Source organism: Coccinella septempunctata, chromosome X, assembly GCF_907165205.1.
Source record: "Coccinella septempunctata chromosome X, icCocSept1.1, whole genome shotgun sequence".
Taxonomy (NCBI): Eukaryota; Metazoa; Arthropoda; class Insecta; order Coleoptera; family Coccinellidae; genus Coccinella; species Coccinella septempunctata.
The window spans coordinates 11,223,086-11,249,698 of NC_058198.1; the positions used below are offsets into that span (position 1 = coordinate 11,223,086).

The window sequence follows — 26,613 nt, forward strand, 5'->3', positions numbered from 1 at the left end:
AAATTCCTAGAGTTTGTAAAGGGTTTTATATGTATAAGACTCCAACATAGTCTCCGTATCTCGCCACAAATGTAAACCCATCTCTACTCTATAATCTTTGAGTTCTGTGATATCAAAGATTCCTCTTTGGTGATATGACAATTTATTTTCATCTCCCACGTTTCTCTGTGATTGGACTGATTGGCTCTTTGCTTGTAGGAGTGAAATGAAATTGAAATATCATTTTCAGCTTACGGATGGAAATATCTGACAACTAAATGTTTCATCAACATTTTAATTCCAATTTTTTTCTACATTTACGGAATATTAATGAATAAATTAATAGTATGGTTTGAAATAATTTATTATAATGAAGGGATTGCTTGTTTTCATTTCTTTTCTTCTTTGGAAGGAAACATTGGAGGCTAATCATGGTAAACAAACACATCTTCAGAAAGATTTATGGAAACATTTTTAACAGATGAAACCTTTCAGCATCGTTTTATGGAAATAGTTATATTTATATACCTTTCAAAGAAGCAAAAAGTACAACTGATATACAATTCAAGTTTCGAACTCTATTACCAAATGCCTTAATCCTCTTAGTGGCTGGAACAACAGACTTTTGTATTGTCCAAATAGAAAAGGGTAGACTCAAAGTAAATATTAATTTAGGTGCAGGAGAATCTGAACTGGTGTCCCCTGCTAATTTTCTTCTTAATGACTTCAAGTGGCACAATGTTTCCATTTTACGTAAAGATGCTAATTTATCTGTAACAATTGATGATTCAAGGAAATTGCAGTAAGTTGAATACAAGTTGAAATATGTATCTATTTAAGGGTAATGTAAAACGAGTATTATAACATTTCAGAAAGCACTTACCTGGAAGATTCTTTGAATTAAATATCCACTTTGGTTTATTTGTTGGGGGACATGGAAATTTTAGCGAATTGTTTTTTGGACATTTGGAGAAGTTTCGTGGTTGTATATCTGATGTGAGTTTTTATTGAATGTACATTTTGTTTACCAAACTATAATTGTGCATATGACAAAATGAAGACTTTACGGAAATTGATTCCTTATTTCAGATGCAATATAATGGCATGAATGCAATTGAAGAAGCTCATTATCGGCAAGTTAATGCAGCAGTTGAAAGTGTTACATGGAATTGTGCGGCTGAATTCGAGTCAGATAGAAGTAATCCAATAAGTTTTATAAAGGATAACTCCTTTATGTATGTTGCGCACAATGTTCAGCACAAAGAAATAAAAATTCAATTTGATTTGATCACAATGGCGCATCAGGGTGTCCTGTTTTACAATTCAGGTCATTTGAACAAACAAGATTTCTTCGCGATTACAATTTGGCAAGGTCTAGTACAATGTGTTGTCAAAATAAGTGATGAAATCATAGAAATCACGAATAATGTTAATGTGACAGATGGAAAGTGGCATAAAGTATCTCTGCACCAAACGGCTACATTATTAGAACTAAGGGTTGATGAAAAGATTAATTCGAAGGAAAATATTGCTGCACATGCCTTTGCTTTGAGTGATAATTCTTACATTGGAGGGGTTGAAGTCACCAAACTTTCAAGAGCCATGTCCAGTGGATGTAAAAATTGTGATACGCATTATAAAGGTTGTTTGAGAAATTTGTTTGTTGCTCATAAACAGATAGGTATACCAGATGCTCATATTACTCAAGGGCTGATACCAGGATGTGTTTGGAAATATCCTTGTAACCAAAATCCTTGTAAAGATCAAGGGTCTTGTGTCCAACATGGTATAGATTCATTCAAATGTTTGTGTAAAGACAAACTGTGTATAAACGAAAATTATACTGATATATACAGGGTATTCTCAGAGAATAGTTTAGCCACTGAATTAGAACTCTTAGCTGTAAAGCCTCTCGAGGTTATGGAAGGCGCTAACGCTGTTATCACGACTGAAGTTCTGCATATGATACTAGATTACCAGAAATACGGTATACAAGATTCTGGCGTAAGATTCAATATTGTCAAAGTTCCGAATCATGGTACTGTGACTGTTTGGCCGCATGATTCAAATGTCTTTACGTTGAGTGAAGTGGCCAATGATAAGGTTCATTACATACATGATGGCTTGGAGTTTTTCCAAGATAGTATAGTGGTCGAATTAAATTTTGAACCCACCGATTCCTTCATTCTTCCAGCTTACTTACAGGGAACATTTATGTTTACTATACCCATAAATGTAGTATCAGTTAATGATCCTCCTAGGTTGAAAATGAGCAACAGTACGGTACTACGAGTTGTCCAGGTAAAAACATAAATATTTGCATTGTTCGTTAGTGATTCTGGAATGAATTAGTATTAATATTACCACTCTATAGATTCAGTCTGCTTAGTTTATATTATTTCCAATTGGTTGATTCAAATGCTAGAGAGCAAGCTTTGAATTTTATGAAGTGAATATTTTTAAAGTGATCTAAATATATTTGAAATACATATGTGGAATTTCATATTATAAATCTATACAGGGTGTTTTAAAAAATCATTATTCTATTGACAGAAGGTAGAACTCATCAAAATGAATTATTTCACCAAAAGAAGCCTGTATTAAGGATGACGGACTTTATCCTCTTAATTTCAATGAGATTTCGTGTACTTTCAAGTTCAGGGCTGTGGAAGTCCTGGAACAATGGTTCAGTACTCTCAAGACTGACCCACCGAATAATTGTTTGGGAATGTTTGAAAAAATTACTGTATCGCGCGATTTAACGTAAAAACAGTGTAGAATAATGGATACAACATATTGAAAGTGCTTGTGCCATTCTTCGTTAACAAAGTGCTGTTATTCCTACCATATTCTCACCCCATTTTTATTTCGGGTGTGATTGTACGCAATCGGGGAGAAGAATGTATCAAAATAAACCATTTCTCAAAAATCTTGTTAGTTACTAGATGATTATAAAAATCTAAGTTTCTATTTCATTTCCATTCAAAAATGGAATGGGTCATTATTTGGAACGACACCATATGGTCGATTCGATCACCTCAAAATAAATTGTTTCTTGTGGCTTTTTGGTCATTCAGATCACAAACGATACAGGGTCCCCTTTTAGGATCTATTTTATCAATGGTTATTCAAATTTTGAATGTTTCGTATAGGTGTTTTTTGGTGAAACGCTTCTTTTTTTTACCAGATCCACCTACAAGAACACCCTGTATTTTAGATGTGAAGTATTAGTACCACTCCTGATTTGAGTCATATTTTTCAATTATACTTGAGCAATAGGTTGAAAAACAGATTTCCTTAGACAGGTAGTGAACTACATCTTGGTTTCCTTGAAGGAATAATGATTTTTCTTTCAACTCAAACAATAACACAAACTCCTGAACAAGGAATCTTGGGGTTGACAAAACAAAGTTTAACAATTCAACATAACATAGTAATCCACCCTCTAAGGGTGAAGCAACTTGATGCAGAAGCCTGTCTGAAGGGAATTTTATCAGGACTTAATTGAATATATAAGCTAATCAGCATCAAATAACACACTAGCTTTTTAATTTCTGGACATACATAATTCAGCAGATGAGAATTGAGACAAATCATTCACTGTGTAAAGTATGCTATGCCTAGTCTGCTTAGTCAATATGAAGAGAATTTAACGTTAAAGTTGTCTCAAAGAAAGTTTAAAATGAGAGGCAAAAAGCTGCTGCGAATTAAAGATAATTCATGTTTTATTCATAGATATATATCATATATATTCTAACAATTAAACATCAGAAATTAATAATCTCACAAATGGCACATCACCCCATTTTTTATTTATTCAACAACCTGAATAATATTTTCTTGGAGAATGTGAGAAAAAAAATCGTAGGATCTCCAAATTTTGTATGAAAATGCCTGATCAAGTTAATTTTAATTATAAATTACTTAATTTATATTTGAGAAGTTTGTTATGCAACAAGGGATAGTGGAAAGTTGAGTTTTTTAAATGGCAACTTTATTGGAAAACTTTCAGCTTCTTTATTTTATACGATGATAAGTATTTAAAAGATTGTAGCTGATTGTAGATAATATCCTTCATAACTGAAAAATATGACCCAATTGAGGAATCAGGAGTCATGTGTTTTAAAAAATTTTAGTTGGAAAAAAAATTTGCATAATTGCAATTTATGGAATGCATTCAACTTCTATTATCCGAAACTATAAATACTTATGAGCAAATCAGTTAGAAATTTATTTTTTACTAATATAACTAATTTTTTTAATGGATGCTTATTAATTTTTATTAATTTATTGATATTTTGTTTAAGATTAATGTTGTCTAATTTCTGGCATGAATGAGTTTTTTATTGAAGAGGTAAGTTATAGATTATTTATATGATTTATGTGTAATGATATTTGAATTAATATTTAGTATATTATTATGAACTATAATTGTCTGTCTTCATATTTGATAATGAGAATGATCTTATTTAAAATTTCTTGAATTTTCGATTACCAATAGAGAGCATCATTCAATCTAACAATTTTTTATTAAAAAATAAATGAATGTGTTTGAATAACAGCTGATTTAAAGTTTATATATTACTTATTTCAACTTTCAGGGTTCTAAGACTGTTATATCAAAGGAACTTTTAAATGGTGAAGATCCTGATACAGACAGAGAAAAACTGGTTTATAATATTGTAGAACAAGAAGTTGGATATTTTGAGAATCGACTAAAACCAGGTTTGGAAGTATCCTCTTTCACGCAAGAGGATATAGATAAAGGAAATATATTTTTCGTGTCTCAGAGGAACAAACTGAACGATTCATACATATCGTTACAAATTTCCGATGGTTTGGAGACAAGTAAGCCGTATAAGTTGAGAGTGACTGTGTCACCTCAATTTTGGAGACTGCAAAATAACACTGGGCTCACTTTGCTACACCAGAATTTCGCATTGATAACGCCGATGAATTTGAGTTTTATATCGAATGTCGCCAATGCCGACTACAGGGCCCAATTTCGAATAACAAAAAAACCAAGTTATGGCGTGGTGGAAGTAGAAGTCAGCGCTAATAATTGGAAAGCTGTGGATGTATTTTCAACCAGTGATTTGAAACAACACAGGGTTAGGTATCGGCACACTATGTCGAAGCCGGATATTGATGAGTTTCAGGTAAGTTTTCAGTTCAAGCGTGTATTTATTTTTGTTAGAAATTACTACTATAATTCAACAATTTGTTGTTTCTATAGTTTACTTATAACTGAATTTTTGAAATTGTTCATTGGAGATTTTAATGAATTTCTGATATGGCCGGACATACTGTTGAAAGTTAAATGTATGTTACAAAAAAGTGAATTTTTTTCACAACTTCACAATTGGATGAAGTAAAGGTCTGATTATTACAACAACAAACGCGCTAGACGATTCGTGTGATAACAGAATTCCGAATCAATTACCCGCTTATTAATTTAGAACTCGTTAGGACAGGGGCGTCTCCAGTAAGGATAGCAGCCTATAGGGTCTGCTTATCCCTATGGTCTAGTCCGCTCATTCATAAATATTGCGGATTTGTGTGCATTTGATTGGATAATCAGCATAACTGCGTTTTCGATTAATTGTTCACGAGGTTACTGGAATCACAGCTGTTTCACACTGCTCAAAAATTGAAGTGGATGATTTGCGTACATGTAACAATGTGCAGGGTGTTTCTTTGGTAAATGTGCATATGTTAACCCAGGCATGGGCAAACTTATTGAGGGGAGGGCCAGATAAAATGAAAAATTACCTAGGCGGGCCAAAAAAAAATACACATTTTTACAAGTGATTAACTTTTTTTCGATTTTTACATCGAACATGACAAACATCCTAGAAAAGTAAAAAAAATGACAAAAATTATTTATTGTTCGGTAGGATACAAAAGAGTATGTGAAAAATGAAACTGTGATTGAGCTTCTAAGAATTGTCCATACTCTGGTAGAAATTGGCCGTGATGATGCTAAAAGCTGGTCACTAAAGGTGCCAACAGATTACTCTGACGTGACGTGGGCCCAAGTCATAATGCGCATTATTCGAAAATCTAATATAGGATTTTTGGGAAGCGTTAAATTAGTCAGACGTGACGTTGACACGTGTATTCCCACGTTCCCACATTGAACGCTTCCGCGCAAAATCCGATGTTAGATTTTTGAATCATGCGCATTATGACATGAGCCCACGTCACGTTAGAGTAATCTGTAGGCACATTTATAGTCGGTTGCTTACGCTGCTATTCATAGTTTCATAGTCGAAAACACCTGTTCACATAACAATATGCAGTTGTTCCCGAGATATTATGATTATTCATTAAATATGCCCACGATACCAGATTCCGCCCGTCATATTTGGTGCTCCTCCCTCCAGTAGTAACTCGAGGTCCCAAGACTCCCAAGCAAATCCAAAATAATTTAGTTAAGAATTGAGAGAACTAGAACACTGCACCTATGCTAAGTTGCGCGCAAACTTTGCTAAACTAAAATTAATGTTAGATCCAATAATTAATACCGTTTTTAAAGCTCAAAAATTTTCATTTAGAAGGAAACCGTTACTTAATCGATTCAAACTACGCAGAATCGAATAATTGAATAAATTTTCATGTATTAAGCACACTTGAATACTGCCTTCATGTTTGGAGCTCAGCAACAAGCCGTTCGTTGCAAGTTTTGGATTCCATGCATCACTATTTGTGTTCTGTGATGCAGTCGTTGGAACATCGAAGGAGATTTGGCGACTTTTGCTTTTTCTGGGGATTACAAGAAATAATGCCAGCCGCTGCCAGATGCACACGCAGTACTAAGGCTGAGCCTCGAGCACAACTCTATGTAATTTGAATAACAAATTGGACTTTTATTTGAGGGATTCAGGGCTGAAGTCCATGCAGCCTAGTTTTGAGATACATGACATAGAAGTTATTTATCACCAATTAATTCAAAGGTGACTTCTTTAGATTTGTCTAAAGTGAATGTAAGCATATGCTTATATTCTAACCTAAGTCATGTATCCCAAAACTAGGCTGCATGGACTTGGTTCACTTCAGCAGCTATGAAGCCCCCATTTATCAGTCCTTCTTCCACCTAATATGTTTCCAGCTAATTTGTCGTCTTCGATGTATAATCTTCAACATTTTAAGATGATAATAAACAGTACGCAACTTACGCTTTGAGACAACTCGGTATTAGGTGACATTGCTTTTCCTTATCAGGCGGTCAAACTTAGAAAACAAAAATACTGGTGATTGTTTCAAAATCTTGACGCGGGCCGGATTAGACTTTCACGTGGGCCGGACCTGGCCCGTAGTTTGCCCATGCTTATGTTAACCTGAAGAAGAGCTACCCTAGACGAGTTCAATAAACATATATATGATGGATCTAATCAACTCTTTAGCCAAGATACAGGGTGACTTATGTATGAGACGATTTACAATTTCTTGTTGAGTTGAACCTCTGTTTATCCATCACACTAATTGTTCAAGTTGGAGGGCTTTCTGTATCTCACATACAAACCACAAAAAAAATCATACTCCTACTAGAAATGAGTTTCTTGTAATTTTTTTCAACTAATCCATTAAGTGTCATTAGGACCATATTTTGTCTGTGTGAAAAATGCATGGTATGTACAGCAATACTAAAAATTTGATTTAAGTGCTAAAAGTAAGTTTTCTCTCGAATGTCCACTTCAATTTTCGAGCAGTGTATATCTTTTTTTTTAAGAAAAAATAATTGTTATGCTAAAATGCACGTGAATTGTTCTGCGAAATATTTTGATGAGGCTTTAACATCAACAGTCGTTATTGAACCTTTTTGTTGCCTCCGGAAGTCTGTATGATGTGATGTTTAATTTCTTCATAATTTTGTTCCCTCTTCAGTACATCTTTACATTCTCTGTTCTTAGTTTCAGACAACTTTTGATAAGTCATCCCTCTACACCTTTCGGATCAATTTCGTTCGATGTTCATTATTTGAAATCAATACAAAGCCCATATTCATGAACGAGACTCAGGAAATGATAATAACGACACAATATCTGTCGTTCGAAACTAAACCGATCAAAACATTATCAACATCCATTAAATATGTGATAACCAAACCTCCCAAATATGGAATATTGACTTCTTCCGTTTCGAAGTATGTGTTGAAAACTTGCGATCTGTTCACTCAGGAAGACATAAACTCGATGAATCTGAAATACAAGTTATTTCAAAAATCTTTTTCCTATGTTCAGGATACATTTTCTTTCATCGTGTTTTCACCTGGATGTAATAATGTTACAAGAAATATGACCGTTATATTTTATCCTTCGTTAGATACGAAATCTAAGGTGATGGCAATTTTACATCCTTTGACTGTGGATGAAGGGGGTCAGAAGGTTATAGATACAGATTTTTTCAACCTGAAGACAGATTTTCTGAGAAATGTAACGTTTAACGTAACTCAAGGTCCATCCCATGGTTATCTTTCGTTGATGACAGACGATTCATATAGCAATGCAACCAGATCGTTCACGTTGAGAGATGTACAGGATAAAAAACTCTCTTATGTTCACGACGATTCAGAAACCACCCACGATGAATTTAAGTTTCTTGCCTTGTCAGTCGAAGACAATTTTCAGTTTGTGGGCGAATATAACATCAATATTATCATGAAAAACGACAATAGTCCAATAAGGAAAGTAGAAAAGATATTTCACTTGGTGGTTGGGGGTGAGAAAGTCATTTCAAGGGAGGATCTTGAATATGTTGATAATGATATAGAAACAACGCCTTCGAAAATTATATACTCATGCCAAGAATCTCCGAATGGCAATTTTTATAATGTCGATAATCCAAATCAAAATATAAAGGAGTTCACTCAAGAAGATTTGAACTCTGGTAGAATATTATTCAAACACAAGGGTCCAGCAAATGGTAAAGTGAAATTGTGGGTAACTGACGGACAGTTCCATCTTGAAAGTTTGCTAGAGATCCAAGCATCGGCTCCTTTCATTAAAATCATTATGCAAAAGAAATTGATTGTGGAATATGGGAAAATGGCTGTTATTACCAAGGATCATCTTGATTATTTTACCAATTTGGACGTGAGGGGATCGAATTTGACATATGAGATCATAACGAAACCGTCATTCGGAAAAATTGCCTCAACGTCAACACTAAAAGTAAGTACTCATAACAGTATACATATCATTCAAACCTAAGGAATGTCATCCTTGCTGCTCAATACTTGGGTAAGGAATATTGGCTTTAGGACTATTGGTGTTCTATACACTCCTTTCAAATCGTCAACGTTTCGATCCTTTTTGGGACCTTCCTCAGGAAGTCTCAGATGGACTGAGCTTAGAGAAACGCTCTTGAAAAGAGGCACGTAAAAAAATTTTAGTTCAATTTTCACCACATCTCATTACACCATACTGAATTGTCCTGAAGAATATCCCAGGAAACGTGGACGATTTGAAAATATTTTAGTTGTGAGGATTCAATTTGTTGGATACTTTCATACCTATTTTCTTTGCAGAATGTTGTAACTTTTACCCAGACAGACATTAATAAAGGGGCCATCAGTTATGTTAACGATCTATCTTCGGCAAATGGCGATGAGATAGGTTTGAGAGCCAAGTGTAAAGATGCCGTCAGTATTGCCCAAATGGGAGTGTGGATGCTACCTTCTTATTATTGGGAGCCATTCAAGGACAAGGGAAGTAAAAAATTGCAGGTTGAGGAATCCACAAGTGCACTCATCACGAAAAAAGTATTAGAGGTGGGTGAAAAAATCATTCAGCCAAAAACCTAACCTAACCATTCAGCCAAAAAAAGCTTCTCGTATAATTCTTATACACACAGTGTCCGGTGACTACAATAAAAAAGTTTTCTCCTTAGGGCGAGAGCTTTTATCGTTTTGCTCAAATGATCTCAAATCCATTGTGTTCGACTAATTGATGAAGAATTTGTGGTATAATTCATTTCTGCTGGCTGACTATGAACAATAACTAAAAAAGCTGGCGTTTTGAAATTTAGGATAGGCTTGGGATGTCTTAATCTCAATTCAAACATTTATTATCGAATTAAATCGAAATTTTTCAACTGAACAGTTCGTCAAACGTTGAGCAGATAATGTATCCACAGGTTACTGTGAATACATACTGTGTTAGTTATAAAAATGTTTTTGAAAAGTATAAAATCCCACGAATATACAAAATTCTTCCCTCAACACAAAGTATGACCTCCACATGCATCAATAATTGCTGGGCCTCTTCTATGTATGCTTTCCGTCAAGTTGTTGACGAAATCCTGTTCAATTTGTTGCAAAAGTTGTGGAAAAAATCTCAGAGCTGTTGGCATCCAGGGCTCTTGAATGACTCTTGGTCAGGAGATCTTGGAGCTGTAACCACACCGATTTAATAATAATACTACTATTGAATTATTGTAACGTTGCAGTGGACGTTGAAATATGCTCATTTTGCAGATCTCAATAATCTTCACGGTTTTGAAAACAAAATTTTTTTAAAATTTCTCTAAGAATTTGGAATAAAACAATCAGAATGATTGCCGATTTAGAAATTCCATAATATTTGTTAGTATGCAGCGGCAGAGAATAGTTTAAAACCCACTTCAATGTTAAAATAATTATTTATGAAGACTCTGTAATATTCAGTTGGATTCAATTGAAAAAAGATCTTTAGACCAATCCCTGGTAAACTCCTGGTAAACAAGGCAAACTTCAAATATACCCATTTCTTCTTGAAATTGCATAATTTATTGAAAGCCGCAATTTGCCCGCTAAAATCCGACCCACTTCATTGGATTTTAGGATTATTCGGGTTATTATTTAGAGTAATTTTCAGTGATTATCTTGTTTTTAACTGGAGAGTTCATCTATTCAGTTTCACCTCATTCCTGCAATTTTCGATCATTATTGTCAACAGTAAGAATCAGTGGATGTTTTAACAAATTCTCACTCAAATAATTATTTTCAGATTTTCCAAACAAATGTTCCTCCATCGTCAATTACATATTACGTTAGCCGGATACCCTTGAATGGATATCTGACCATTCTGTCCAGCACTAACGATACAGATAGGGATATAATCAACGTATTCTCCTTCACTCAAGATTTAATTAACGAAAAACGTGTTTTGTACATACAATCCGGGGCCAATGAAACTTCCGACAGTATATCCTTCAACGTTACAAACGGTATTATATGGTACGATGATCTAGAATTGAAGATCGAAATTATCCCTGAACGACTATATTTGGGTAGTAGTAACGTGGTCGTGGAAGAAGGAGGTGTTGCAGTTATAACACCGGCTAATTTGTTCGTGCTGACCAGTTATTACAGAAAAAGGATTACCGACTACGTCATTCTTCAAGATGCCATGTTCGGATGCATCCAAGTTCATAAGAGGTGCAATAAATTCAATGGTTTTTCTCATAAGGAGTTGGTTTCTGGCGTGGTTAGATATGCGCATGACGGTTCAGAGAATTTATCCGATGAAATAACGCTGGTAGCTGTCGCTGCGCAGAAGAGGAGTATACCAATCACACTGAAATTCGATGTGAATCCTGTGAACGACAACGAACCGAAATTGGTCAATAATACAGGACTAACGATGTGGGAGGGGGGAACTGCTTTTATAACTAATGAAATGCTCGGTGAGTTTTATAAATTGCAAACAATAATCGTGAAAAATCATAAATTGATTTTTGCAGCCGTCTCCGATGCCGATGTTCCAGAAGACGTGATTAAATATCAAATACTTGGATCGTGGTGGGGAAATGTTGTTCTCATGTCCGACGTTACAACACCTATAACGTATTTTACCCAGTCGTCCATAAATAAAAGAATCATCGGATTTCACCATGAAAGTAAGAACGCAAGTCAATGATTCGAACAGCGCGTTCCATTTTGTACCACATAAATACACTGCTCAAAAATTGAAGTGGATATTCGAAAGGAAACTTACATTTTGCACTATTTGAATGAAATTTGTCCTCATGATACTTAAACGCTCAATAAAAAAATTACAAGAAACTCCTTTCTTCTAGGTGTTTGATATTTTTTGTGTGTTGTGCACACAATAATGTTCCGATGTTAACTTAGTAGCCTGAAATCGGTATCGTACTGTTTTAAGTGCTGCATATACTCATGGCATGGCGGTGAAAGAGCAAGAGCTAAAACCGCCGTACAAGATCGGCTAATACGGTTTATGTTGTGACAACAAGGTCATCGGTATAATATTGAACATTTCATTACCTTTTCGGTGGTTTGCGTCTGCAGTACAAATTTCTTTTATCATTAAATGCAGGTACGCAAATTATCCACTTTAATTTTGAGCAGTGTAGTTACAAAGTGATTCAGTTACGAAGAAAATAAGGTGGAACACCTTGTCTTGGCAGCAATAGAAAAATTCCCGATAACCTCCTTTTTCAGATGGTACTGAGGCGAAATTCAAATTCAATATAACAGATGGAGTTCACAAAACGAGAGATTTCTATTTTGTCGTGAGAACTAGGCCGGTGAAATTGACAGTTAGGACGAAACCGCTTCACATATTTCCCCTACAGAGGAAATTTTTAACCATCTCTCACCTTGCCGCTTGTGTATCAGACAATAATAGGACCATTTATTACGAAGTAATTGTTCCCCCATCTCTAGGAAGGTTAATGATGGAATCGAGCACACCTGGTATCTTCAAAGTTGTGTCGAGTTTCTCACAGGACGATATAAACAATACGAAAGTTTTTTACGAACACACGCATCAATTTTCTGACTTATACGCTAATGATTCTTTTGTTTTCAATGTGAAGAGTCACCTTGCTAAGCCCTTGTTGAAGAAGGTAAGAATTTATCTGATTTTTTATATCATGAGCCTTTGAATTCATAACTTTGTTTCACAAAATTGAAAGATCGAAACACCGAATTTTTGATAATTTTCGAGAGGCTCTAAGTTGAAGAAAAATGGTCCAACAGCAAATTTGAAGGAGGGAACAAGTAATTTTCGAATTATCTTGAGGATACCAGGACTTATTTCAACCTCTATATTTACCAGATAACTGGTTCATTCAGCTGTAACTTATTTTTTCAAAGACCACTTGCTGAGCATTCCAGAAAGAAGTTTCCTATTTTTTGAAACATACCTTCAATTCTCTGTGCGCTGATGCTTGAAAATTTTGAAATTCCCGTACAAACACTAAACATTTTGAGCTGCAATTGCCTTTCTTTGAGTTAGCTGTAGGGATATTTTTCTCGAAGTTACAGCCTGTGAAGAATCACTAAAAAGGTTTTTTGGCCACTTAACTTTTTCCACTAATTTATGCAGGATGCCACAAGATACGAATGTTGGAGATGTTTTCATTTTCCTTGAAGGACTTGTACTAAACAGGGTGAGTCTTTGACTCGTACAAATATTTTAACAGTAGATTCTTGTGGTCCTATCTCATTTTTTCCCAATTCGACCCTGATAAAAAGATATGGCCATTTTCAGTTTTCATAATGATCTGTGCCTCTGGAAAAACAAAATTAGCTTCAGAATAATTAGCTAAATTAAATTTGTGACACTACATATCTGGATCTTTTAAAAAGATTTACATTCGATCAAATTCTTCAAATTACTTGAAAACGACTGATTTTACGAGAAAATATGAAGAATACTTTTAATTTAAAAAAAAAAGTTCGACTTTTTGTTATAAAAAAATAACATTTTTTATGGTTTTTCAACAACCTGTATTTCTTAAACCTAACCGATTCGGAAAAAATGGTAAATGAAAGAAGGATTTCCTTTGGCCTCAAGAATCTACTGTTTAAAATATTTGCAAGAGTCAAAGACTCACCCTGTATAAACTCAGTGAGGTTTCGCTCTTGTTAATCATAATTTCCAAAGGAATAAACAATATTTTTTCCTTAATTGGTGCCTTCAAACTCCAATAGTACTCATTCTTGTCCACAAATGACGTGGAATAATGTTGGATTGCAATATCAAGTGCCATACGTGACATGTCTGTATGTACTATACTTTCATTTCAGGTTTTAAAGATAGACATATCAGTATCATCAGGAGGATTAGACTCTTACATAAACATACCTAAAATTACAGTGGACGAAGGTGGTATGGCCAGTATTCCTCTGAATCTTTCAGAAGTGGTTGAATTTTTAGAAAACCACTCTGGTCTTCGTTCTCCAATAATACATGTTTCATCATCGTCGCCTCAGTTTGGCCAGTTACTTTTGAAAGATCATAACAACTTCACGGTGTTGAATGTTTTCACACAGCAACAGCTAGAAGCTGGACTAGTTTATTATCATCATGATCATTCGGATTCTATAGGAGATAACATAAATCTATCTTTATATTTGATACCTCATTACATTGCTCTCTGTAATATAACCATACCCATTACTGTGAATCCAATCAACGACCAACCATTTCATCTTGTTACTCCTACACCTTCTTTCACCGTTGTCCAAGGGGAAAATCATACAATCACAAGGAATGAGTTGGAAACTGAAGATGCCGATACTCCACCGTCAAAACTGAAGTACATAGTGATCAGTGGACCCAATCAGGGAAAATTAGTTTTATCGCCCGATACTGTAGCCATAACACATTTCACCCAAGAAGACATCAATCAAAATAAACTAGTTTATATTCACAATACTTCAGTTCTGGTAGATTCCTTCCATTTTAGAGTGTGGGACGATAAGTTCAGACCTCAGTTCAGAGTGTTCAATATAATTATATTACCAGTCAATTTAACGATATCTCCAGGAATGCCTTTGTATATACAACAAGGTGTAGATACAGTATTTTTATCTGAGAAACAGTTTTCTATCCAAACCAATGCCAATAAATATAAAATCAAGTATTCGTTGAAGAGAGAACCAAAACATGGCGTTTTATATGTTAAGAATGCTCCTTCGAATACTTTCATGCAAAGCGATTTGGAAAAAGAGAATGTGATGTACCTCCAGTCTGACATGACAACTGCCAATGATAGTTTACTAGTAGATGGAGAAATAGTTTCAGGAAACACGTCATTCTCAAGCGAAATTGAAGTTTATATTAAGGTACAACCATTGATGCAGCTCAGAAACTTTACAGCTGTAACAGGGGAGTATAATAAAATAACCCTTCATATCCTTGATGCCACTCCTCTAGCCAAACTGACTAACAGCAATCCGAGGTATAATGTTTTGTCGTTACCTAAGTATTGTAGAGTGAAACGGGTGATTCGTAATTCTGGAGATAAAAAGAAGGTATTGGATTCCATAATTTCATCGTTTACTCACGAGGAGATACAGAGTGGTCTTATTTACTTGGAAGTGGAAGACATCGAACTGCCATGGTACGGCGTTGATGATAAATTAACGTTCTTATTGGCGGCCAGTATATTTCAACCTGCCATCGGAGAATTGAGACTGAACTTGAAAAATTCACTGCACAATAACATCTACTCGACTATAGCTGGACCGGGTAATTCAGCAGGCCATGAGGGAGGTTTTCATGTTGCTAGTCCAAATATGACGAGGGATTACTTCTTGTTGGGTGAGTATTTCCATTTTTGTATCTATCGATTCTTCGTTATTTCCAGTACTACCGGGTGTTCAACCTGCTCTTGGTCATTCTGGAGTGTGGGGTAAAGAAATGGCAGATCAGCTGGTATGAGAAGGGGGACAACTTGCTTCATTGGGCCAGAACTGGGGAGCCCAAAAGGGAAATTCGGGATTTATTCGAGCGTGTCAGATTAGTATAAGGGAAAGTACATTGGGCTCTGTGGAGTACCTCTACCAAAAATTAGACCTGTATATACGGGGAATGGTCTAGGACAGTCTGTCAGAATAGTAGAAAAAAACGATCATTGTGCATACGCGTGTGATATATGTGGTTAATTATATGTTGAATAGTATATGTTCTCTTAATCTGACAATTTAAGTTTGACGATAATGTGTGAGGGCGCCTAACTAACAAAAAACATCACTTGTACATTCTCGAGTGCGGTGGCTTTTTTCTTAATTTGAAGCTAATGATTCAAGAATAACGGAAGGAATATAATCTGACAGTTTCAACATGCCGAAACAATAAAAATTGTCCATATATTTCACAAAAATCATTTTTTATGAATTATCTCCTCTCCTGGGGTTTCAAATTGTTTACGCATTATAAAAGTTGTAGGGCATGACATTTTCTTTGAATTCTGTCCGAATCATTTTTTTCTACGTTGAATGTGCGAAAAATAGACTGTATTTTTACATTGACTGGCCTTTTGCATATATGGCTAAGCTCCTCGCACTTATCACCCTCTAGCTCGAAAACGATTAAGGCTATGAAAATTTGCTGCAGACGAAAGTTGTATAGAATATCATCATAAATACTTTTGATTGATTGCAATCTGCTCGTGCTGTGGGTGCTCAAGCCTCATAATATGAAAGGCTCTGGCTTGAGACTACTTATGGAACTTTTTTTATTGTATAAGTTGAAGTGCATCATCAAAGAATTTGAAACTCTTGTATAAACTTTGTTTTTACAATATTATTTCATTTCAGTGACAATGGTTACTGGGGTGGTGCTTCTGGGAGTGGCGGTCATAATAATAATAAAATGCAGAACTTACGAACCAACTGATATCAAAGAAGATATACAACCTATGGCCTTACCTCGTCCCCCTGATAGGCTCATGTCTTCGTCTCCCCCGTTGAAGCATCACATCGACGAATACTCACCACAAATGCCTGCACTGCCGCAGTGTAAAATAACACCTCTTGGCGGAGTGACCGAATTAGATTCGCAAGGAGTCTACCCTTACGGTGTGGAGGAACAATCGGAAGAATGGAGTAATTGCGAAGCATCCGATCCTCCTTGTTCGAATAAGAACATAATGTTGCGTAGAAACCAATATTGGGTATGAAAAGTCCCTCACCCTCGGACTAGTTTGAAGATTATTATCATAGCTATTTTGAATTCATCGTGTCTTAGTTGATAGTCGAATTTTTATACATGTTTCATAGTTATATGTTTTTCATACTTCTCATAATCACAAACATATTCTCTTTAAATTATTATTGAATTGTTGATCGATGAATTAGCCAAATGAAATGTGTTCAATTGACTGAAGGAAAGGTTGAGTTTGATTAGTATCCAGTACCCAAAGTCTTTAATCGGTTAGTTGATATGGTGAAAAAGTTTAAATAACAATTTTGGCATTTAAATTTTTTTGTATATTATTAATCCAAGGTATTTTCAATGAATATGGCAGTGAATTATTATTTATTCTCCACATTGTCAAGTTATTCAGCGCGATTATAGTTAGGTTTCGCAAGTTAATTATGATTGTTTTTTCTTGTATGTATCATCAATTATTCTGAATATACATAGATTCTAATATTCATCTTTTGTAGTTATTATATCATACTTTTTACTTTTTTACGATAAAACTTTAAGAACCCTATTACTGTTTGTGAGTATGCAACTGTGTGAAAAAACCGTTAGGTTGAATTAAAATCACTTTTTGAAGATTGTTCTGATTTAATCGAAAATATATTTGATCTTTATGCAGTTGGATGTGTCACCCTATTTTTGTGGTAATGAAGTAATAAATGCGTTTTACAAATATTAGACTTTATTTCAACTAACATAACCTTTACAGGAATGTTTCTAATATCACCATTTCATTCATTCAATATATTAGCTATTAATGCAATTAAAAATGCATGAACTATGAATAAAAATCAGTCAATAAAGGAACAAAGGAAGAAATATATAATAAAAAAAAAACAAAATATTCTTATAATAAGTGAAACAAGAAAATTGTTTCTTTTAGAGTATTCAGTTCGGAAGCAACTGAATTTAAATAATACAAACACAAAACATCGAAAAAAAAAAATTGAAGTATTGCATAATAACTTATTTTATCACTTTAGGAAGTTCATAGAAGAACTTTTTATCTTGACTAACAGAATCAGCGTCGCTGAAAAGTAACGCTCGTATTCCAATAGTTGTGAGACGCTTTTTTGGGTCCTCACACAGCATGGATTTCAGAAGAGAATACTGAAAACGACGAATATCATTTAGTTCAAATGTCTACTTTTTTACAATACAAATGCTTAAAGGAAGCAATACTTTGCTTGGTTCAGGAAATGATCAACTATAGAAATATGTCATCTTTTAGCAATTCAAGGTCATCTTTATGCCACGTGGTGGAAAATTTTGTGCGCCAGCCATTCTTTATATAAGGAATAGCTTGATGGCTTTTAGTCGAAGACAAGGTTCTCTGATATCTAGGGTGTTAGCGTTATTACTGTAGGTCAAAATCTGAGTTCTCAAATCTATTGAGGTACACTGTAACGCCTTATTCTTGGGGTACTCGAGCGCCAGCTATTCTTTAAAGGGAAAATAGCAAACCTACCCTGGTAGCTTCGAGTAGAAAACAAGGTTCAGATGTGTCTGGGGTGTTAGCGGCAACCAGTGAAAGTCAAAATCAACGTATACAAATTATATTTGTCGACCCGTAAAAGGAAACACAAATGGCACAATTATAAAATCCGTGAAAAAAACTCGATATAATGGGTTGAACGGAAATAGTCTACTTTATACACTTGAACAGGTTTTACTCGGAATCAGATACATACAAACGACAATATTAGTGAATCCACAGAGCAAAACGGACGGAATGAAATAGGGGATCCGATCTCAAAAAACGTGATACGGGATTCACGGACGTGTTCGCCAGCCAGAACCTAAGACTCACACTCAACGGACAAGTGTCGGAATTCATCAAGTTTAGGAGTTGAAATAAGACGGCACAGACTCACCCCTATGTGCGTTCTGCACCCCCTGAGTATCCACGCCAGCGGGATGCTTTAATAACAGCAGAAGTGAGCGTTCGAAAACAAGGGAAGAAGGAAGTTTTGCCACTCCAAAGTGCGTTCTGCACCCCCTGAGTATCCACGCCAGCGGGGTGCTTTACTAGTAGTAGGAGTGGAGCTTAAACTGTGGTATAGGAAGGGTAGAAAAGGAGGCTGAGGTTCCAACAATATAAAAAAATGGAGTGTCATCTTACCTATGGCAATTTAAAACCACCAAATAGAAGTAAAGCAAAAAAAAACAAATTCTATTTTGGATTGCAAAAATAAATGAAAAGAAAACTCAAACTTCTTTAACGGCGGAAAAAGCAAATGAAACTCGTCGTCGTGAAGTGACCTGCGGGGGGACACTTGATTTTATGCCCACAGGGGTGGTACGGAAATTAGATGTGCCCCGGCTGTCGAAAATCGGTAAAATTATCTGTGCTGGCGAACAAAAACTCGGTTATCTTCCAATTCAGGATGTTTTATACGGTGCGACATCGGTTTTCATAACTGAAAGCGGAATAAAAACGGTGCTCAATGTTTACAATTCCGAACGATGTGGGAATCCTCAATTGGAAACTGAAAATATTCCTCTCAAAATTAATTCAAAATAAAATTACTTAAAATGAAACAGAAAAGATTGTTCTAAAATGAGGGTGCATTTTTGACAGAAAAATACACATTCATTACAACACCAATTGACAAAAATTAAATTGGTATCAGTCAAATAAAAGCACAAATAAATAGATATATTTCCGTTGACCAAACATTTTCGCGGGAGTATTCTTAATTTTTTCAATGCACAAACTGATAAATGTACGCTCAACCTAATTGTCGGGTTTGTAAATTTTTCCACCACGTGGCTCGAGAATCAACTTGAATCGCTCATGGTTTTAATTAGGAAATAAGTCAGTTGAGACGTAGATAATTCACCGCAGAGGTCTGAAAAAAGCTAAATCAATTGAAGATTTTCAAAAATCAATGATTTCAGTATAAAAAAATGTTTGCATATGTAATATACACCGTTTTTCTTTGACAAAAAGTAAAACTCATGCAATCAAGGATCGACTTAACTTAGTAAAGATTAATCAAGCCTTCACATGAAAAATTACATGAATTAGTGAAAAAAAAAAAAGATTTCTCAATAAATACCTCATCTTTATGGGTCACTGGAAAATTTCTAGGATATTCATCATCCCTAAGTGAGCTCAAGGCCTTGAATCGTTCCATATCAGTTCCAAATGGGGTCAGTAATTCAAAGAATATCAATCCCAAGGAATAAATGTCAACTTTATAATCATACTTCTTGTTATATATTTGTTCCGGACTCATATATAACCTTGTTCCTGAAGAATTGCCAAAATAAAATTCTTGTTTTTATTTCTAGCTCAATCAACTTACCAACTTCTTTGGTATGACCGTATGAACCTGGGCTCAACAGACTAGTAGATTCTAGATCACGGCAACTTTCAATATCTTTCACCAATCCAAAATCACCCACTTTGATCTGACCTTCTAACGAAAAAAATATGTTTCCAGGCTGAAACAAATTTCACACACATGTGTATTTGACAGAATTTCAGGAGGGGAGCATGCGCTGATCGTTTTATCAGGCTCACCTTCAGATCCCTATGAATCAGTCCCTGCAAATGAACATACTCGACGGCTGACAAAATCTGACCGAAAATATCCAACACGACCATCTTATCCCGTTTCGGATTAATCAGGAGCCAATCTTTCAGGTTTTCCTTTTGGCACAATTGCATCTGTATGTACAAGAAGATGGGCGGATCTAGTGAGAATTTTTTCGTCAAATCCAGGGAATAACTCTTTCTAGACGGTCGTTTCCAATTGATTTTTTTCAGGGAATGAGACTTCGGAGTTTCGGTGTTGATTGAAGAGGGCAGGGTGCTTTCCGATTTTTGCGTGACATCCAGTCCGTTCGAATTCTCGAAAACGATGAAATCGTCCGACGAATCTGACAGACGATTGGGGGACTCCTCTTCGTCGCTTTCTATCGCTATCGATACGGACTGCGTTCTCCGGTGCGACGATGTCATCATATTAGAGGTGGCTTCACTGTCGCTGGAAATTTAGTTAAATGAACTGGTTAGCCGGTAAATCTACCATTTTTTTATTGATAGATACGCTTTTTTGGCAAATGCAATTCGCCGAATTGTTTAAACCCAAAAATTTCGATAGCCAATTAAAAAAAATACGAAAACCTGTCAACAAATCCCCTTAAGAGCCTGTTAGTTGGGGAGCCCAAGAAGAAAATTATAGAATAGACCTGTATATAGGGGGAATTGTCTAGGACGGCCTGTCAGAATAGTAAAAAAATATCATTGTACATACTCGAGCGTGTCAGATATGTGGTTGATTACATGTTGAAAAGTATATATCCTCTTAATCTGACGATTTACTCGTGACGAAAATGTGTGGGAGGGCGCCAAACTTGCAAAAAAAAAACGTTAGGTGTACATTATCTCGAGGCTTTTTTCTTATCTTGAAGCTATTGATTCAAGAATATCGGAAAAAATATAATCTGACAGTTTCAGCTGGCCAAAACAATAAAAATTGGCCATAAATGTCGCAAAAATCAGTTTTTTTTTTTAATTATCTCCACTCCTGGGCTTCAAATTGTTTCCGCATTCATTATAGAAGTTGTAGAGCATAACATTTTCTACAAATTTCGTCCGAAGCTATTTTTTCTACGTTTGAATGTTTTTGAGATATATGGCGATGAATGTTCATTAGACTGGGTTTCTACATTGATCTTGGCATTTCGCATGTGTGGATAAGCTCCTCGCACGTATCGCCCTCTAGCTCGAAAACGGTTGAAAGTATGTAAAATTGCTTTAGACAAAAGATTTATAGAATTGTATTATCTACAACTTCCATAAGGCATACAGAAACGTTTAGAGGTACAGGAAGGGAGATATTTAAAAAAAAATTCTTGTTATCATCTTCAAACTGTCATATTGAGAAAACCCCTCCTGATTAGTATCATATTAATAGGACAAACACGTCCAACACGTCTGCAACACCGAGATTAACCATCTGTATGAAAGTCTGACGCTCGAGTATGTACAAATAACGATTTTTTTTGCATTTTCAAAGGACCGCTGTGAACTTGCGTCACGTCCGAATTATCAGTCCCTTGAAAACTAGCTTCCTTGGGGTCCAACTAACATATCCTCTAAAAATGTGACACGCTCGAAAAATTTTTTTTTTACCATTTTCAACTCTTCCGTACGGCCATCCTCAGCACGCAAACTGTCAGATAAACATAAATTTATTATCAGAGACACGTAGGGCATGTACAGTATCTTAATCTGACACTCTCGAGTATGTACAGGGTGGGCAAAATTGGTGATACCTGAACTACAACTTTTTAACCCAACGAGATAGAGAAAAATGAATGTACCATTCATGTCGTCTTTTTTCGAGAAACTAATAATGCCATCAACTCCATTCCTCTATCTTCTTTTGTTTTTGAGTTATAGGACAAAACTAAAATTTGGGCGATTTCAACTTTGGTCATTATCTCCGTTTCTGTTTGTGCTAGGATGTTGAAATGAAGACATTGTACAGACACTTTTTTGATAGCAAACCAGTGACGTACTCTGATTTTTTCCCACAGGTTTATTTGCTGAGTTATAACATAAAGTTGTGATTTTTCTTATAAAAACAGTAGTTTTAAATGACTAGAAAGAATCGCCATTTTTTTACTGTTTCAGAAATGTATCATACATCGACCTCAGTCTTTCTAAGTCATTTTAAACTGCTCTATTCATAAGAAAAAATACATCTTTATGTTATAGCTCAGCAAATATACTTGTTGGAAAAAATCATAGTAAGCCACTGGATTGCTATCAGAAAAATTGTCTGTATAATGTCTTCATTTCAACATCCTAGCTTAAACAGAAGCGGAGATAATGACCAAAGTTGAAATTTTTATTTTGACCTATAACTCGAAAACAAAAGAAGATAGAGTAATGCAGTTTATGGCATTATTAGTGTCCCGAAAAAAGACGACCGTAATGTGCCATGCATTTTCCTCTATCTCGTTGGGTTGAAAAGTTGGAATTCAGGTATCACCAATTTTGCCACCCTGTACACCTGAAGATTTTTTTTTACATCTTTGAGAACCTGCAGACGCTTTCCCCACCGCTGAAAGTGCATACATCATAGAACTTTTTTTTCTTTCTACCATCTAATCTTCAAAATCCACTAGATCTCGAGTAAATCCCGATTTAGCATCGTCGGCTCCCCAACTATGTGGAACCATCATGTATGATTCGTTTCCTCATAAAAAAAAAATGCAATGAATCCGTCAGAATCGAAAAAAAAAACCTTGAAAGTGCCCAAAAAGACATTTCATTGGTCATTTAATCGTGAGTGACCAGTAGAATGTTACCCTCAAGTCTATGCAGTTCCCAAGCTATCTTCACAAATAAATTGGCATTAGTTGTGTAACTTGAAGTTAGCCGAACCCCGTGAATTCTTCGGTTTCTTCTGATGACTTGTGAAATTTAGAATATTGTCCATTTTCGTCACATGACTCGCTTTGTAGATTAGTATATAGGAAAAACAGTAATGATGTTAACAGAAGAAAAAGAAGTTAATTTTAGTGCAAATTCATCATAAGCCTGTGAATCCGAGGATTGAAATATCAAAACTTGACGAAAGAAAGTGAATTAACTAACCTCAACCAATTGTTGTCATGTGTCTGTTGCCAACCTGCAGGAGGATGTTCAACCCACGAATTGAAATACCTCACTATGTGCTGATGTTCAAGTTTAGCTAAAGCCTTCACCTCTCTCATAACCCTTTCCCGTTTCGCTTTCCTGAAAATATTCCCAAGTTAATCTAAACTCAACAGATTTTAGCCAATTATAGGTGCTTACTCGTTTGGAAGCCTGATTCTCTTCAACGCATACTGACATTCGTCAATCTTCTGTTTAACTTGGAATACAACACCAAAACCACCTTTTCCCAGACACTGGAGGGTGTCAAAATCGTTCAAATATCTTGAAGAGAAGGATGATAAATTGGAGGAGCTCTCAGATATTCTTCTTTCTGTTAATTTGTCTTCGGACCTTGGAATTTCTAGTGATGTGTTAGTCGATGAGCTTTTCCTGCTCAGTTGACGGCTGAGACCAATTCGGAAAACCATGTGGAAAGCAATCGCAGTAGTTAACGAAATAACAGCGATTTCCTTCCTGAAATAATATCATGGTTGGAGAAAAAAATATTGAATTATGCAATTTACAGTTAATAAATGGAGGTGGATGTTAAACATTAACATTGTAATTATTAAATTATGTACAAAAACCTCCTACTCCACTATCCAAAGATTATTTTATCGAAAAATTACTCACCACCATACCCAGATAGGGGCGATGATATATTCTACAGTTCCTATTTCAATTTCCTCAACAGTATCATTTTTTTCACACAACTCTGTATTTTTCTTTTCTAAGTCAGTTTCTGTGTATAGAAAATAACCGTTTCCTGAAAAAATTTTTTTTTTTTAAATACTTATTGGAAAACAAAATACTATGAACAAGAAGTATCAAGATTATGCTTTTAGGTGAATATTCAAAGTTTCGAGACATATTATTATGAAACGGAAATTGATAAGAACTTTGGTATAATTCATCAACATACCATTGACATATGTTGAACCATATAATACAGCTAGAGCGGTTGAATCATCTTCTTCAATCATTGAGGATGCAGGAATAGGCTTCCACGGAATTTTCGACAAACTTTTGCTTTCAACAACTGCAACATCTTGGTGACTCTTCCTCTCCAACATGTTTTGCATCCTTCTTGATTCATGGATATACAACTGAAAATGCAGGGGTCTTGAAACTTCGTCAATTATCAAAATCAAATCAAAATTAAAATCATCAATTCGTTAAACTCACTTGTTTATTGTGCATTCCTATATATATTGCAGCATTAATTGGCGACAAGAACGTTTCTGTTTTTTGCGTAAACATATCAATTTCTTCCAGAGTGGTTCCACTCCATTTCCACACTTTAACTATTGGAGATGAGAATTGATATTGCCAAGAAACATGAGCATCGTTAAGGACATGATCTACTTCCAACAAACCGTCTGGTAAGACTGCAGTGATGTTCCATTTAATTTTTCTTGCATTCACATCAATACAACTTATACGAGGCAGATTAACATTCACATCTCCAACACTGAAGTTCCATCTAGAGTATTTGAATATTAAATAACAATGAATGAAACAGTTCAACTATCACTATTCGTACTTCAATAGAATGATACTCACTTCTCATTGCCAGTTCGAAGTTCAATAGCCCTAACTGTTTGGGTTGTCCTTTTTAATACAAGCATATCGTCCTCTGCATCAGCATTTTCCGTAATGTTTTTACATCTTAGTGGTGAACATTCATAAAAAACCTGACCAGATCTAAATCCAATTCCATATGTTTTAACCTCAATAGATCCTAGAAAAAAATCCTTCACTTTTAACTATTTCAATCATTATTGGCAATAAAATACCGCACAGTTTTGTTCTGTCAGTTATATTCTAACTTAATATTTATTTACAGAGAAATATTCAAACCTGTTATTCATTGCCTACTTCTGAATTTTATTTCAACAGTAATGACAACTTACCAGCCATAACAAGATCATCAGAGTATTTGAAAGACGATTTCAAGAGAGATTCTGCTGTTACAGATATAGGATCAACCGTATGTCCATCAAATTTATAAAGCATTCCTTTAAGGGAAGGAATAATTCTAACCCATTGGCCATTATTAGTTAACTGTAATCAAATTGAACATGTTATGAAAGAGGCGAAAAAAGTGCGATAGATCTCAAGAAATTACCTCTAAATTATGTATATTCGAATTGAGCAAAGTTTCAGGTCCTGTTTTAATACTCCACTTAACATCACCATGATCTGTTAACTTAGTAAATTGTCCATCAAGAGTACTTACTAATATTGCACTGTTAATAATAAAAAAAAAATTTAAAAAGGGTTTACGATAAAATTAAATCATAATAGAAATTACCTTGACTGTGGTTCAGAACAATACGAAATCTCTTCCAACTCACAATATCCACATACAAACAAATAAATGAACGATATTATTGACAAATTTAACCGAAATATCCCAGCTATGGAATACATTTTATAGAATAATAACTAAAGTCATTTTCTGCACTAAGCCTATTAATTTACGTCTCATTTATTTTCTAGAAATACAAATTTTGAGTAACTATAAAACGCAATATAGAATATGAATGTCAACACAACAAAACAAATCGCGGTTATGATGCAATCTGACAAGATTTGGATGTGTTCCATAATAATCAAAGTGGAAAGTGCCGGAACACCTTATTTTGAATTTCTTCAAAACAATGTCCTGCAGTGTCATCTGTTATAATAACTTTTATATATAAGATATAAATAAGATATACAGAGTGATAAAAAAACGCACAAAATCCATATCTTCGGTACTTGTAGAAAAATGATTGGAGTAAATTGAGTGATAAACTATAATATATACGCTCAATGGTATTTCGCAACTTTTCATGTATAATTGAGGAGTTTGTACTGCACCCTCAACAAGGGGTAGAGGGCAAAGGGCAGCTGTGAGTTTTTTCAAATGGCAGCCCTAACTTTTTGTGCTAGAATGCTTGAAACAATTAACTATACTCCATACAATAAACTTAGAGTTCATTGCATGACCTTTTTTTGCATTGAACTCAATAAAGAAGTATT

General features: G+C 35.0%; 2 protein-coding genes across 2 annotated transcripts; one reads left to right on the forward strand and one right to left on the reverse strand.

Moving 5' to 3' along the window:
• The first annotated feature begins 158 nt into the window (after window positions 1–158).
• LOC123322263 (chondroitin sulfate proteoglycan 4) lies at window positions 159–17,598 on the forward strand. The gene is made up of 12 exons (XM_044910197.1): window positions 159–413; window positions 475–781; window positions 852–975; window positions 1,069–2,280; window positions 4,581–5,138; window positions 7,893–9,152; window positions 9,509–9,751; window positions 10,968–11,646; window positions 11,704–11,859; window positions 12,425–12,831; window positions 14,018–15,536; window positions 16,535–17,598. The coding sequence occupies exons 1-12, from the start codon at window positions 350–352 to the stop codon at window positions 16,894–16,896; spliced, it is 6,891 nt and encodes a 2,296-aa protein (XP_044766132.1). The 5' UTR covers window positions 159–349; the 3' UTR covers window positions 16,897–17,598.
• LOC123322264 (eukaryotic translation initiation factor 2-alpha kinase) lies at window positions 17,590–26,155 on the reverse strand. Its single transcript, XM_044910199.1, has 13 exons — window positions 25,901–26,155; window positions 25,715–25,835; window positions 25,500–25,650; window positions 25,150–25,327; window positions 24,772–25,069; window positions 24,509–24,692; window positions 24,220–24,352; window positions 23,746–24,060; window positions 23,545–23,685; window positions 20,455–20,920; window positions 20,237–20,375; window positions 19,988–20,181; window positions 17,590–18,035 (listed from the first exon to the last, which is right to left on the reverse strand). Exons 1-13 carry the CDS (start codon window positions 26,017–26,019, stop codon window positions 17,892–17,894), a joined length of 2,583 nt encoding a protein of 860 aa, XP_044766134.1. The 5' UTR covers window positions 26,020–26,155; the 3' UTR covers window positions 17,590–17,891.
• Window positions 26,156–26,613: the final 458 nt, after the last annotated feature.